This window comes from Xenopus laevis, chromosome 1S (genome assembly GCF_017654675.1).
Source record: "Xenopus laevis strain J_2021 chromosome 1S, Xenopus_laevis_v10.1, whole genome shotgun sequence".
NCBI lineage: Eukaryota > Metazoa > Chordata > Amphibia > Anura > Pipidae > Xenopus > Xenopus laevis.
In genome coordinates, this window is record NC_054372.1 from 77451716 (window position 1) to 77466254 (window position 14539).

Sequence of the window (14539 nt, forward strand, 5' to 3'; positions counted from 1 at the left end):
TCCCTTGATACTTTCTTTAACACCATGACGATACTCTACGATGACCTGGATTGTGCGTCTTCTGCCGATTCAGCGATTTGTAAATTACGCCAGGGAAAACGGCATGCGGAGGGGTATTGCACTGAATTCCGCCGGTGGGCAATTGAAACTGGGTGGAACGACATGGCTCTTCGCAGTCAGTTCCGTATTGGGCTTTTGGATTCTGTTAAGGATAGCCTAGTAAATTATCCTTTATCTTCTAACCTGGATGATCTCATGTCTCTTGCCATCCAGGTAGATAGAAGACAGAGGGAAAGAAGGGGTGTCTTCTTTTTCTGGGGTTACCAATGTTAAGTCTAACTTTCCAAATGTGGTGACCAATGTTATGTCCCCTAATCCCTCTGCGCCTCTACCTCAGGAGGAACCAATGCATATCCCATCTAACTCCTGAGGAAAAGGTTTGCAGGTGGTCCCAAGGTTTATGCATTTACTATGGGGAGAAGGGTCATTTCCTAAATCAATGTCCTAAGAGGCCGGGAAACTTCCAAGCCTAAATGGAGAAGGGGAGCTACCTCTAGGATTTTGATACCGGTCAAGTTAACCTGGCCTACAGGCTCTGTCAAGGTATCTGCTTTTGTGGATTCAGGGGCGGAGTATAGGTATGGGTATATAGAATTTAATTAAAAGTAGGGAGGGGTATGTGTATGGATGCTGGGTTTTCATTTGGAGGGGTTGAACTTGATGGACTTTGTCTTTTTTCAACCCAATTTAACTATGTAACTAACTCTTGGGTTCCTGTTGGTGACATTAGGGCTGATCGTCTCAGAAAACAATTTCATTCAAAGTTTGCTGAGAGACCAGGGGGTCCTGTGGCCCCCCCCCTCGAGGGGGGGTAATGTAACAACTATACCTGGTGGTCTAGCGGGAGGGGGTTCCTTCCTGATTTATTCTAGCTGGAGGGGGTTCCTTCCTGATTTATTTGCGCATGCGTGCTGGCGTGTGACGTCAGTGCGCAGTGGCGCGAAGTTTAAAAGTATTAAAGGCACAGTTTGGATTTTTCACATTGCCCGTTATAGGATCTTGTTCCTGGTGCTTCTGTGCGTTTGAGCTTCTGTTTACTCTGTATTGATTCCTGTTGTGACCCCCTGCCTGGAATCTGACTTTTCTGACCTCTGATTCCTGATCCTTGCCTGAACACCGACTACCTCTTCTGCGTAACCCCTCTGATTGATATCCTGGTTTGACCCTTGCCTGCCTGACTATGCTATTCTCTGCCTGCCTTGACCCAGCCTGATCTGACTACTCTATTGCCTAACGCCTTGTATTACGACCTTCTGCCTAAAGACTCTTGCTAACAGTCGTGCCCCTCTGCCTATCCAGAACCTCTAGCCTTGCACCTCTTGTTTAAGTCCTGGTGGCATCCAAGTAGCTGAGGGCTCCTCCAGAGGCCAAAGGTGGTCACACTACAGGTGAAGCATGAGCTGAGACCAGTGTGCTTGGCATTTGTTCTGGTGTTGGGTGCCGACCGTGACATATAGGCCAATTAGTCTGATGTTAGTGGTAGGAAAGCTTTTTGAAGAGTTAATAAAGGATAAGATACTGGACTTTATAGCAAATCATAATACTATGAGTGTATGCCAGCATGGTTTTATGCGAAATAGATCTTGCCAGACTTAAGCTGGCCATTGACGCAAAGATCTCATTGTGGATTCGTACGATTTTCGGAACGTGTGGGAAGAGTCCCGACATTTTTCGTCTGGTGGAGATCGGTCATTTGGTCGATCGGACAGGTTCGAAATTTTTTGTCGGCTGCGGGTAATATCTCTGCATGTTTTGCCGATAGTACAATTTTTAGTGGGAGACTGTCACTAGCTGTGTCTATCATACGATTGCTGTCAGGGGCAGAACATCGGCTGATCTGTTCTTTAACTACTTTATTCGGTCGGAATGGTAACACTTTGACCTGAATGGTTAGTGGCAGGTTGGGAGATGGGAAAGTCCAATCGTACATTGATTTGTACGATCAGATCTTTGCGTCTGTGGCCATCTTAACTTAATTTCTTTTTATGAGAAGGTAAGCAGGGACCTTGATTCTAGGATGGCAGTGGAAGAGATTTACTTAGACTTTGCTAAAGCATTTGATACAGTGCCACACAAAAGTTTACTGGTTAAATTAAGGAATGTTGGCCTGGAACATACAGTAGTATTTGTACCTGGATAGAGAAATGGCTAAAATATAGACTACAAAGAGTGTGGTAAATGAAAAATTTTCTAATTGGACCAGTGTTGTTAGTGGAGTACCGCAGGGCTCTGTACTAGGTCCCTTGCTTTTCAACTTGTTTAATTATGACCTGGAGGTATGCATTGAAAGCACTGTTTCTATTTTTGCAGATGATACTAAATTGTGCATAACTAAGGGACATGATTACACTTTACAAGTACATTAGAGGATATTATAGACAAATAGCAGAGTACCTTTATACCCATAAAGTGGATCACCGTAACAGAGGCCACCCCTTTAGACTAGAAGAAAAGAAATTTCATTTGAAGCAACGTAGGTGGTTCTTCACAGTCAGGACATTGAGGTTCTGGAATGCACTGCCGGTTGATGTTGTGATGGCTGATTCATTTAATGCCTTTAAGAGTGGCTTGGATGATTTCTTGGACAGACATAATATCAAAGCTATTGTGATACTAAACTCTATAGTTAGTATAGATATGGGTATATATAATTTACGTGAAAGTAGGGAGTGGTGTGTGTATGGATTCTGGGTTTTCATTTGGAGGGGTTGAACTTGATGGACTTTGTCTTTTTTCAACTATGTAACTATGAAAGTACCGTGAGTGTAAAATCTTTGTGTTACCACCTGCCTTCTTTACCATTAACTAATCAATACAATTTATTAATTGATACTAGTGTATACTAGCTTATTTATAATACTCAAAACGAGTTCTTGTATTCATTGATATTTTTAGAATAGATACAGTGACTAACCGCACTTAAGTCTACTTGCTTACATTATATATACTCCAGCTAGACTCCACCAATGTTCCACGAGTTTAATTTTTTATATTTATTTTTATTTTATTTTTTGTTTTTCTATTTTTTATTTTTTGATTCATTTTCATTTTTTATTTATTATGATTTAGTTTTGATCTTCTGATTTTCTCATATTTGTTAATTATTTTTCTTATCATAATTTATCGGTCCGGTGATAACTAGCATATGATATAAATCAGCAAATAATAGATTAGCAGTACAGGACCATCTGGTGAAGAAAACCGAAACAGAGTTGAAAACGAATGAGTAAGAGATGGTGGATATGGACTACCGATGTGGGTAGCACAAAGAAGATGTAATTGTCGCGATGTGGGCAGCACAAAGAAGATGTAATTGTCGCGCATCTGAGTTTTCATTTATTTTCCGATAATGGTAATGACTGAAAGTGGTCTGCCTTATTAAAAACATAGGACTGCGTAACGAGACCAAGGAAATGGTGAGGCTCCAACAACACAGTAGCGCACCAGTCTACGCAACTATCTGACTGGGTAACTTCCACGCACCGGCTTTGGATCTTCAATCGATCGTGACCTTATTAGGGATGTTATTGGAATGTCTGAGTTGGCCACGGGACCCATTGGACATCGGGGTTCCAAGACCACGACGACTGACCAGTCCCTGCCAGCTGACTGAGCGACTAACATATACCTGCGACTAGCGATGGGATGAAGTTGGCTAAGAGACCTTGTACACATCAGATCCAGAGACCACGACTTGAAACCAGTCCCAGCTACCACTCTACCCTTTTAATCATGGGTGAGCAAAACAAGTTTCAGCATATTATTTACAATTCTCCTGGCCAATAGCATACTATCCTGGCTAATAGCATACCATTATAACTTTATCTTATTTTTTCCACACTCCTTCACTGGACAATGGTCACCGTTAAGCCTCTTTTATTGTTTTTTTATTTTTATTCTTTTGTTTGTTTTTTATTTTTATATTCCATACGGTTTACACTTTTGCGCTTACACTACTTTTAATTTTACACTTTATATTGACACAGTGGGTGCCTTCAAACCCGAGATGGGCAACTTAATAGTTAAGAATTGCCATGTATTACCAGAACGGAAGTGGATCGTGTCACAGGTGGCATAAAAACGCAACTGGATTCCCAGTCAATTAAATCTTTAACTTTTTTGTTACATGTGAAACACCACCCAGTTGTGATGTGAACACTGATTGTTCTGTAACAAGATGCTTTTACACATTGTTTCAAATATGGTAACAGTTGCATGTTAATTGATTGTTTCCCTGTCCCATCTGACACAACATTAAGAGGATTGTTTTGTTTTTATTTTTCATTTCAGAATTTATCTCTGGTTTAATTTTGCTTAGACAATATATCACCCTACATTTTGACTTTTTTATTCCACTTGTGTTCTGTAATTAATTGTAATTAATTGTGTATTTTTTGAGTCTTCTTTCATCACATCCTTGCTTGCCACTTTTGTTCCCGCCACACCATATATTTAATCTGATGTTTGTATTTCTGGTTCACTTTTTACACTTTAACACCTGTGAGTGTGGCTACTTCAGCGACTATACATTCTCCATCATGTGGAACTGCACCCAGGCAATATTGACAACCTTTTAGTGAGTGCCGGCATCTACTTCAAAACTCTTAAATGCAAAAAGGTGTGTATTAAAACCATACCATAGCCCAAAGGGTAAAATTTTAGAATACTCTTTTCTCAAGCCATGAGTACAATAGCATAAGTTAAGCATATACAGGTGTTTTAAATAGTAGAACAGGAAATCACTCAATCCCCTAAATGTTATTTAAGTTAAACGCTTGTTATTCAAATAGTGATTAGTTGCTTTGGTGAATTTGGGTCTTTTTGCGACTTCGGTACTTCAACTTCGGCTGTTTGGTACTACAGCTCTTCGGCGATTTGGGACTACAGAAGATGCGGCACAGCTTCAGCACTGTCAAGTGGAGCCCAGCTATTTAGAAGAGTGCAGCACAGCTGGACCCCCCTTTAGGCCCAGGCCCGGAACAGCAGTACCCACCGTGCCCCCCTGATGATGGCCCTGATGGTGAGTCATACCCGGTTATAAATGTTTTCCTCCTCCTGCCGAAGCATAAAGCAGTTTGCAAGTGAAGGGACAGCATTGTAGCCTATTGCAGTACCCCTCCATTGTAGGCAATATTTATCATTGAGCTCTCAAAAGAATCACAAAAGCCTTGATACCATTGCTGATGGGATGGATGTGTATAATCAGTCCTGGTTAACATGCCAAAAATCATATTCCTCCACTCCTCCACCTGAACTGAATATAGTTTCTCTTAAAAATTATTGCTATTCTTTATATATAGGGAGAGATTTCCCACATTGTACCAATGGCACAAGGATCCTGTCCAACATGGAGGGCATAGGGCAGAATGCTGAGCCAATGGCTGCCACTGTTGGACACCCTGTGGTTGCACAGGATATTTGTGAATCTTAAGCAGTGTGTGCAATACAGGGGTACCTGGGGTCATGTCTTAATTCAACTGTAATTGTTCCTTGGGTTACAATCCTTAAAACAGGATCATAACCAAGTATTAAATACACACAACTATTCAACAACTGTATCCATATCTCAGATTCATAATACTCAGTGTTTAACATTTAATAGTCAGAGCTAGAAGAAAATGGTATTTCAGTCGAGACTAAATAAGTGACATAACATGTTTGGGTAGTGGTATAATTTCTAGTGTGTAACATTTAAAATATCTATACATGCTGAATTGATGCTATAGTGCCCATGGCTTGAGACTTTTTGCATTTTAGTGTATTGAGTGCTTTGTCCTTTTATATATACATATGTATCTTATGGTGGAAATCCCTTCTTTTTGTGGAGGCTACTAACATTTGACTAATAAAACAGCCTTTACCAAAGTGATTTGATATGTATTAGCTTAGTTGGTTTCAAGGATTATTTTGTCACTTTTGTGACTTTTTGTGTAATGTGTGTACGTATGTATATCAATAATACACACAACTATATATATATATATATATATAACACAGTCCAGTGAGTATCCGCAAACTCTATTGCGGCCTATATAGCCGGGGTGCACAGTCAATTTCAAGAGAAAGGCTAGGGACCTAGCCAAAACGTTACTCATTTATAATAAATATTATGATTTTTATAAGTCCTGAGAGTGCGGACCTTCTTGTAGTAGTTATATATATAGTTGAAAGTAAAAGTTTGGGCCACCCTTTGCTAAATTACAAACCTCTCAGAAGAGGGGGTATTTGGTCAATAATGATTTATCTCATACTAGAAAGTGTGCGCTTACATTACAAACTGTTGGACTACTGATGTGTAACATTTATTGTAGAGCATATTTAGCATAATAATTTAAATTATGGAGTTTAATTGTATAAACCACTATTTAAATGAACTAGTTTGTTTTTATCCCACTCAACTGTGAAAATAGGCTTGTGATAGTTGGATTATATTTAATGCTTTATTTTCAGTGACTAGCTAACCATTCCTATATATTTAAATCAGTCCTAATGATAAGAGAGTAGTTCACTTTTCAGTTTACTTTTAGTATGTTATAAAATGGTCAGTGTTTACTAATTTTTCAGTTGGTCTTCCTATGCTGACCAGGGATGCTGTGCTCTATGTAAACACTGTAATATTATGATAGGTTTGCACCACATAAAGAATAAATCCACTGTTGAACAAAGACCATGAAGTTCTTCTATTTAGCATCTAGCTTTGTACAGTTTGTCAAAATATGTTCGCCTCACAGTAAAAATGCCTCACAGCAAAATAATTAATTCACTAAAATTAAACATATGTTGTGTTTTGCAGGTACTTTAGTTGTCCAGCAGTTGATGGCTGTTATGATAAGTCAGCATGAAATGCTATTTCCTAAAGATGGAGATAACCAAATTCAAGTTGGACAGGAGCTCAGCAACAACAACAATGAAATACAAAAGAAAAATGTATTAGGTCAGATTCAGAACAAAAAGAATAACAATACTAATGATACTGCTGTAAGAAGGTGCTCATGGGAAAAGGTTGAAACTTCACAAAGGTCTTATGTCGAGAATGGTTCCCCTACTGCTCTGCCTGGGAGTAAATCAAACAGTCCAAGAAACAGCACTCACAAACTTGATGTCACAAGAAGCCCACCATTAATGGTAAAAAAAAATCCAGCAATTAACAAAGGCAGTGGGATTGTAACCAATGGATCGTTCAGTAGCTCAGTGGATGCCCATGATAAACATCATTCTTTAACTAATGGAACATTACAATCTAGAAGAACATCATCTCTGAAAAGCTCTGTTACCAAAATGGGTACCCATAGTGTACAAAATGGTGTTGTGAAATTGGGAGTTTCAAGCACATATACCCTTAGCCATTCTTTAAACACTCGAACAGCAAGCTGGTTGCCAAATGGTTATGTTACAATGAGAGACAATAAACAAAAGGACAATGAATATGTACAGCAACACAGACTATTTACCTACGATAATGTTCATCAACAGTTCTCCATGGCAAACTCTGATGACAAACAAAGCATTGACAGTGCAACTTGGTCTACATCGTCCTGTGAAATTTCCCTTCCGGAAAATTCCATTTTCTGCTCTTCCGCAACTACCTGTCCAGAGCAGGTATTTTATGGGGGAAATTTTGAGGATCCCATTTTAGATGGGCCTCCTAATGAGGTCACTACTAATCCGACAGATTTTGAAAGCAAATTTAACCGAGGAAGTGCTGGTTGTTGCAGTAGTAGAGCAACCAGCAGCAGTAACAACAGTGAAACCTTTGTTTTAAATAATACCAGCAGTCACAGTGCTCTTAATAGCCTTGTATCCAGTTTAAAGCAGGAAATGTCAAAACAAAAAATGGAGTATGAGACAAGAATAAAAAGGTAATTAAATGTTAGTAAAACAGTGAAAAAACATTAACATTTGCAGTGTATTGTATTCTAAACTTTATTTGTTACAGATATTATTCTTAACTTCTGTTTAACACTATATGGTATGGATCCCTTATCCAGAAGCTCCAAATTACGGAAAGACCATCTCCCATAGACTCCATTTTAATCAAATAATTGAAATTTTAAAATGATTCCTTTTTCTTTGTAATCATAAAACAGTATAATTAATCCTTATTGGAATCAGAATCAGCCTATTGGGTTTTTATAATGCTTACATGATTTTCTAGATTTAAGGTATGAAGATCCAAATTCCAAAATATCTATAATCTGGAAAACACCAGGTTGCTAACATTTTGGATAAGAGGTCTCATACCTTTTTTATAATATGAACTATATTTTAGGCTTATTTTGTTGTACAAAACACTTGGAGCAAATTAACGTTGTAATGCTGACCTTGTTGCAGGTTATCTTAGAGAAAGTGGCATCAGTTAAGAAAATAACCCTCATCATCTGACACAAGAGAAAGTTTCCTGTAATGTGTGCGCTAAGATCATATACTGTACATGTGAACAGACATTGAGGGGCTTATTTCCTAAAACTTTTGTTCTGATATTTTAGCCGGAAATAAACTTGACCTAACTCCCATCTGAGAATTTGGCTTATTTACTAATATATCAGGTTGCAAAAATCGAATAGAAAAAAAAATATTTTTGAGTTTCTATAAAAAAATGTAATCCTACAACTTTATCAAATTGCCACTTGAAAAAATGTGAATTTCTTGAGCAAAAACCAGCGTCACACACCCAAAAGCTCCCAAAATTCGTGACGGTTAGAAACATCTTCAAATAGTTTAAAAGACTAGAAAAAATCGAGTTTTAAAAAATAACCCCCTAAATGTGCAAAGTAATTAAAATCAGCATTTTTTAAAATGTTTGAATTTTGCGAAAGTTTAGCGCTGCTCACAATATAAAATCATTCACTGGTCGAATATAACAGCACTCCCTATCGCTAAGCAAAGGTCTGCACTGGAGCTTCGTTAAATATGTTGTTGCGAAAAATGCTTACACACAAGCCATTTCAAAAGCCATTTGTTCACAAAATCTTTGCCAATGTTTTATGCTCGAACTAAACTTATTACATTCCCCCAATAGTGAGTAGTACCAATAAGCTCACTAATATTCAACCCCCTCATCTATTGCTAACTTTTGTAACAGAAATGCAGTTTTGTGTGTGGAACACCTTTTTTTGTCTTTTCTAAACTTCTCTATTTGTATGCATGCACTGCATTACAAATATAGCCTATAACTTATAGTTCAGGTGTGTTTTCAAAATAAAAGTTTATCAAGGGTCACTTAAAAAATACTGGTTGCAATATTTTCCTGTGGGTGTTACTTTTATGTGGCTGTAGTCATTAGAGAATGGTTCAGAGCAATTTAATACATTTTCATGCAATAATTAAGCCTCTTATCTGGCCTCAGCAGCGCTAGGCCAGGACGGTCAGGCTCCCTAGGCAACCTGGCCAGTCAGATAGGCGTGCACACATACTCATGGATAGGTGCAAGCATGTGAATAGGCTTTGGCGAATTTGACCCATTTAGCTTCGGCAAAAATTTGCCACCAGTGAAATGTCGCCAACGCCCATTAAAGTCTATGGGTGTCAAATTTCTTTGACATGTGACGCAATACAAGTCTATGGGCGTCATTTTCGCAGCGAAACAAGGCAAAAAAATTCGCCCATCTCTACACATGAATAGACGAACAGCCAGCAAGCGAGTGGAAAGAGGGGACTGGTCTAAGGTAGGAGGCAGAGAAGGTACGTGCCTGGTGCCCCCCCCTAGCTTTGGGCCCTAGGCATGTGCCTACTCTGCCTACCCCTAGTTCCGACCCTGGGCTTCAGCAACTGTTTACTGTTTGTAGTGATATGCAGGTGGATTTAAATATTGTATAATGAATATTCTATGATTTGTTTTCTCTTCCATTTCTGACTTATGTCTACTTTGTTGCTTCATCCTTCAGTAAAAGAAAATTAAGTTTGTCAGTCTCTTCTTCAGCATCACATTTTGCATCTTCACCCCTTCTTATTCTTGATGCCAACAGTATCTTGGCATGTAAAGTATACACAATCTCTATTCACAGCTTGTCTATTTGCTATTTTACATTTATTGTTCTCCTCTCACTGTTTCTTTATTATTTAAAGCATCCTTTTGCCTTCCACTGTTTCACTATGATGCTTCATGTCCCAGATACGGTTCTTCCAACCGCACGTGACTTTAGGTGTGGCTATCAGGGGTCACTCACTCAGTCTCTCACCCACCTTGCACACAGGTTAGACTAACACAAAAGCACCCCAAACACCAACCAACACCGACAAAACTCATTCGCTGCCACCATCTATCTATCATTCACAGGCGATAGAAACCTAATGTGACTATTCCCCTGTTCTCTCTAACAAGTAATAATTCACAATACACCAATGCATTAAACACTCTCTCACTATAGTCAGTTAGTTCCTACTGATTCAACAAGTACTTCAGCATGCAGAGGGTTAAGGCTCACAGTTACACTCTTTCAGGCTAGGTTTGTTTAGTGCATCAAAGACAATCTTATTAAATTCTCTTTAATATTATAACAGTGCAATATACAAAAAGATGTTACAAAAAGAGACATACAATCAATAATACAATTACAAACAGTTGTAAAATAAAAGTGAAAACATTGAAAACCTATACTTAACTCCAAAGATATAGAATTCCTGGTCCTGGAGGCAAGGGGAAACAAATGGGATAACTTCCAATCGCAATTGGTCCTCCAAAGTAAAAAGTTTAGTCAGAAGAGCTGACTATTTATTAGTGATTTCAGGGCATCAGGTAACTGCACACTCCCCCCTCCCTCAGGAATTTAAAGGGGCATGGCCTAGCAGGACACAGAGTGAGTTTTTATGACCTCCTGTAAGTAGGAACAGGACCAAGAATATAATGACCATAACTCCTTATAGGAACGGAGGAGAGAGAGGATATTATATTCATTGGTTATTAATTCTTTCAGGGATTCCATAGATACTAAACATCAATACTGTGTGACCTGCCCCTGCCCAGATATTCACATCTAATACACAAAGTACCAAACCTAGTCATGTTTGGACTCGTTTGAAAGCTGGAATTGCCTTGAACCCATCACCAGTTTTTTATACTGTTGGTACAACAGGTATGGGTTCTGTAAGGATAAATATATTTGAGTATACATGTAACGCTTTCTTGGCCTATCCCGCCAATTAGGGGTTAAGGGTGTCCAGCTAGTGTATGAGCATGGGTTACACTGTGAAACTACACTCAGGGCGGAGCCTTCGCTAAATGGAAGCTTCCCCTTTAAGATGGTGTAAAACTACAACCCACAGGCTAATTAGTGTGAAAGATAGAATAATGGACGCCAGGAGGTTCTTTACATAGTGAAAACAAGTGAGATGGTTTATTAGCACAACAATATGCAAAGGCAATTGACCACAGGTTTACTCACGCAGGAGCTGTAGTAGGAGTTAGCATATCACAGAGGAGAAAGGATAGCACGATGATGATGCAGCATGTACAGATGTCACTCCTCAAGTCAAACAGTAGGAAGAATATCTCACTCCCAAAGACCAGCGACCAATGTGAAACAGGATCGATCAAGTAGGGGTCAGGCAGTGCTCTGCTAAACTGAATTCCCTATCACTGAGTTCCCTACACTAAAGGCACCTTAGAAGCCTTTGGGAGGCTACTCCCTGCTATTCTCCTTGATGGAGCACAGAACTGCTCATACTACCTTAATCTGGCTATCTCTCTCTCCTAGAGAGACTATTACAGATCTGCCCTAATGATAGCTAATCCTCATTCACGGGATTGCCTGGTTCCCCACTTTAGCACCAAAGGTACAGGTCCCTTTGGGGTAAATGGCTTACTGGGGCCTTGGTGATCCCAGGCTCAATGGGAAACACCTAGCAGCACAGACACCAGGAGCCAAAGAGGAAGAGGCCACTCCCTACACAACACTATATACTGTAGCAGTGTGGCAGGGGAGTGTCATTACACTCTTTGTCCAATAGGTGTAGATGTTACACTTTACCAGTTAGAAGGGCTTGGCCCAATAACAAGGGAAAAGAGAACTTAGCAAAGGTAGGGGATTAACTCTATAGGAGCCTAATAGATCCTATAGGTCCCTACATACATTATATGTGACCTTCACTTTACCTTTGAGGGTCTTGCTGGGAACTTTAAGTTCTCACTCATTGGGCTTCCCCCTCCCCATGGAATGGCTCTTATCAACCAGGGCATGGAGGAGGGCATTACAGCTCTGACACCTCTGACCATAGTGAAAAGAGGCCTGTTATGTGTCTGATTTAGATGTTGGCAGAAATATTTCTCATGATACCTTGGCCTGTTTTATTAACTATTACAGGCCTGTATCATGACACTTCATTTAAATGTATAGTAACAGTGGCGGAACTACCGGGGGAGCAGGGGGTGCGAGCGGGCCAGGGCCTGCCCCCACTCAGGGCCCCCCCGGTAGCCTGTGCGCCACTGAAAATGCGGCTGTACGGAGGGGGGGCGGGGCGGGGCCCGGCTGCGTGTCACGCACCAGGGCCCGTCCCCCTCTAGTTACGCTACTGTATAGTAAAGTATATATTTGTGTGTGTGTTTGTGAAGGGTAGTGCTTTTGATAATTTATCTAATAAACTGTTTTCTGTATTACTAACACAAAAGAATGAGGATTACAAGTGTAATAAGAATTAAGCCAAGCACTGAATTAAATATGCAACCACAGTATACAACATTTTATTATGAAAACATGATACTGTGTAGCAAAAAGGAAAAAAAGAACTATATGCCCAAGAAACATGTGACCAAACAGTACTGGTGTATTAAGAAAGTATCAGTAAATGCAGTTTGGACAAGTTTTATGCTATGTGACACTACCTGAATGATTGATTTTTTCAAAAATAAAAGGAATGTTTAAAGGACCGTTCTTTGACCGATCACCTCTCTTTTTTCTTCAGCTTAGAACAAAGAAATGCCACTCTTGAAACAGAAGTGCTGAGTCTGCAAGAGGAACTACAGCAGGAAAAAAAGAAATACACAATGATAGAAATAAAAATGAGGAACGCAGAACGTGCCAAAGAAGATGCAGAGAAGAGAAATGACATTGCAGAAATAGATGGAGCAGTTCTTCTCTACCTTTGGGGACTTGACAGTGGAACCCCGTAGACCAGATAGAGGGAACACAATATGGATCCAGTAAAGTGACTTATTATGTAGCTTTTGGACTTTTATGGTAAGAGTTTTAATCAGGTGGCTGGTCACCTGATGAGGTTAGCATTTGACTGATTTCTATAATTTTGCGAGGGGAAAATAATATGAACAATTAATCACATTATCAGCAGAACTAAATCAATTATACTATAATCCTACTATGAAGTGTTACAACTGGATATGTGTATATAGAAAAAGTGTTGTTAAAAATAACTGAATTATAATAATACAAGTCTTGTATTTAAACTGGCAGATTGAAATGTTGTTGCAGTCAAGCTTCATATGAAGTCTATATATCCTTGCTCTTAATATATAACATAACATATTTTTGCGCGTTGTCCTGCCATAAGCTTAGTTTGTACATTAACTGTTCTTTATTCTTAATTTGAAAGGGAATGAACATAAAAAAAATTCTAGGATGATACGTTGTGGCGTTGTTTGTACCAATCTTTCTGCCTATGACCAAAAGAAACTGTATAAGGTATTAAACAGCAAACTATTCCGAATGTTTAAACCAAGTTTTCTCTTTTATTTTTTTGAAACATCTGTATAATTAAATAAAGAAAACACCTGAGATAATATTCTGTTCTGATTCATGAAATAACCATAGCTGGCACTGGTGAGGGTGTAGAATCCTCTGGGTAGAAATTTTGACTGGGCAAAAGGTTACAAAGAGAATTATCATTGGTGTATGCTATAAACCACCTCGTATAAGTGATGAGTATGAAGCCCAGCTACTCTTGCAGATACAAGCGGCTTCACAGCTGGGTCAAGTTGTTGCTATGGGTGACTTCAATTATCCAGACATTGACTGGGTAATGGGGTTGCCAAGACAGAAAAAGCTAGTAGGTTTGTAAATATGCTGAATGACAACTTTTTATTCCAGCTTGTTCAAGAACCTACTAGGGGTGATATGATAACTATATATAAATATATAAGGGGACCTTAAAATAATCTCTCTAATGCTTTATTTACCAGTAAGTTTTTCCAGCAGTCACGAGTAGGGATGGGCGAATTTGACCCGTTTTATTTCGCCAAAAATTCTGCGTCGGCGAAATGTCGCAGACGCCCATTGACATATGGATGTCAAAAAAATTTTGATGCTTGACGCCATACAAGTCTATGGGTGTCATTTCTGCAGTGAAACAAGGTGAAAAAATTCGCACATCCCTAGATACAAGGTCACCCATTCTGATTAGAAGAAAGGAGGTTCCATCTAAATATTCAGAATGGTCTTTTTACAGTGAGAGCTGTGAAGATGTGGAATTCTCTCCCAGAATCAGTTGTACTGGCTGATACATTTGATTGCTTTAAAAGGGGGTTGTATGG

At 39.2% G+C, this 14539-nt stretch overlaps 1 protein-coding gene across 1 annotated transcript; it reads left to right on the top strand.

Annotated features, from left to right (window-relative positions):
- The first annotated feature begins 24 nt into the window (after nt 1–24).
- Nucleotides 25–13857, top strand: LOC108705611 (rho GTPase-activating protein 24). The gene is made up of 3 exons (XM_018242500.2): nt 25–52; nt 6854–7919; nt 12958–13857. The coding sequence occupies exons 1-3, from the start codon at nt 25–27 to the stop codon at nt 13163–13165; spliced, it is 1302 nt and encodes a 433-aa protein (XP_018097989.2). The 3' UTR covers nt 13166–13857.
- Nucleotides 13858–14539: the final 682 nt, after the last annotated feature.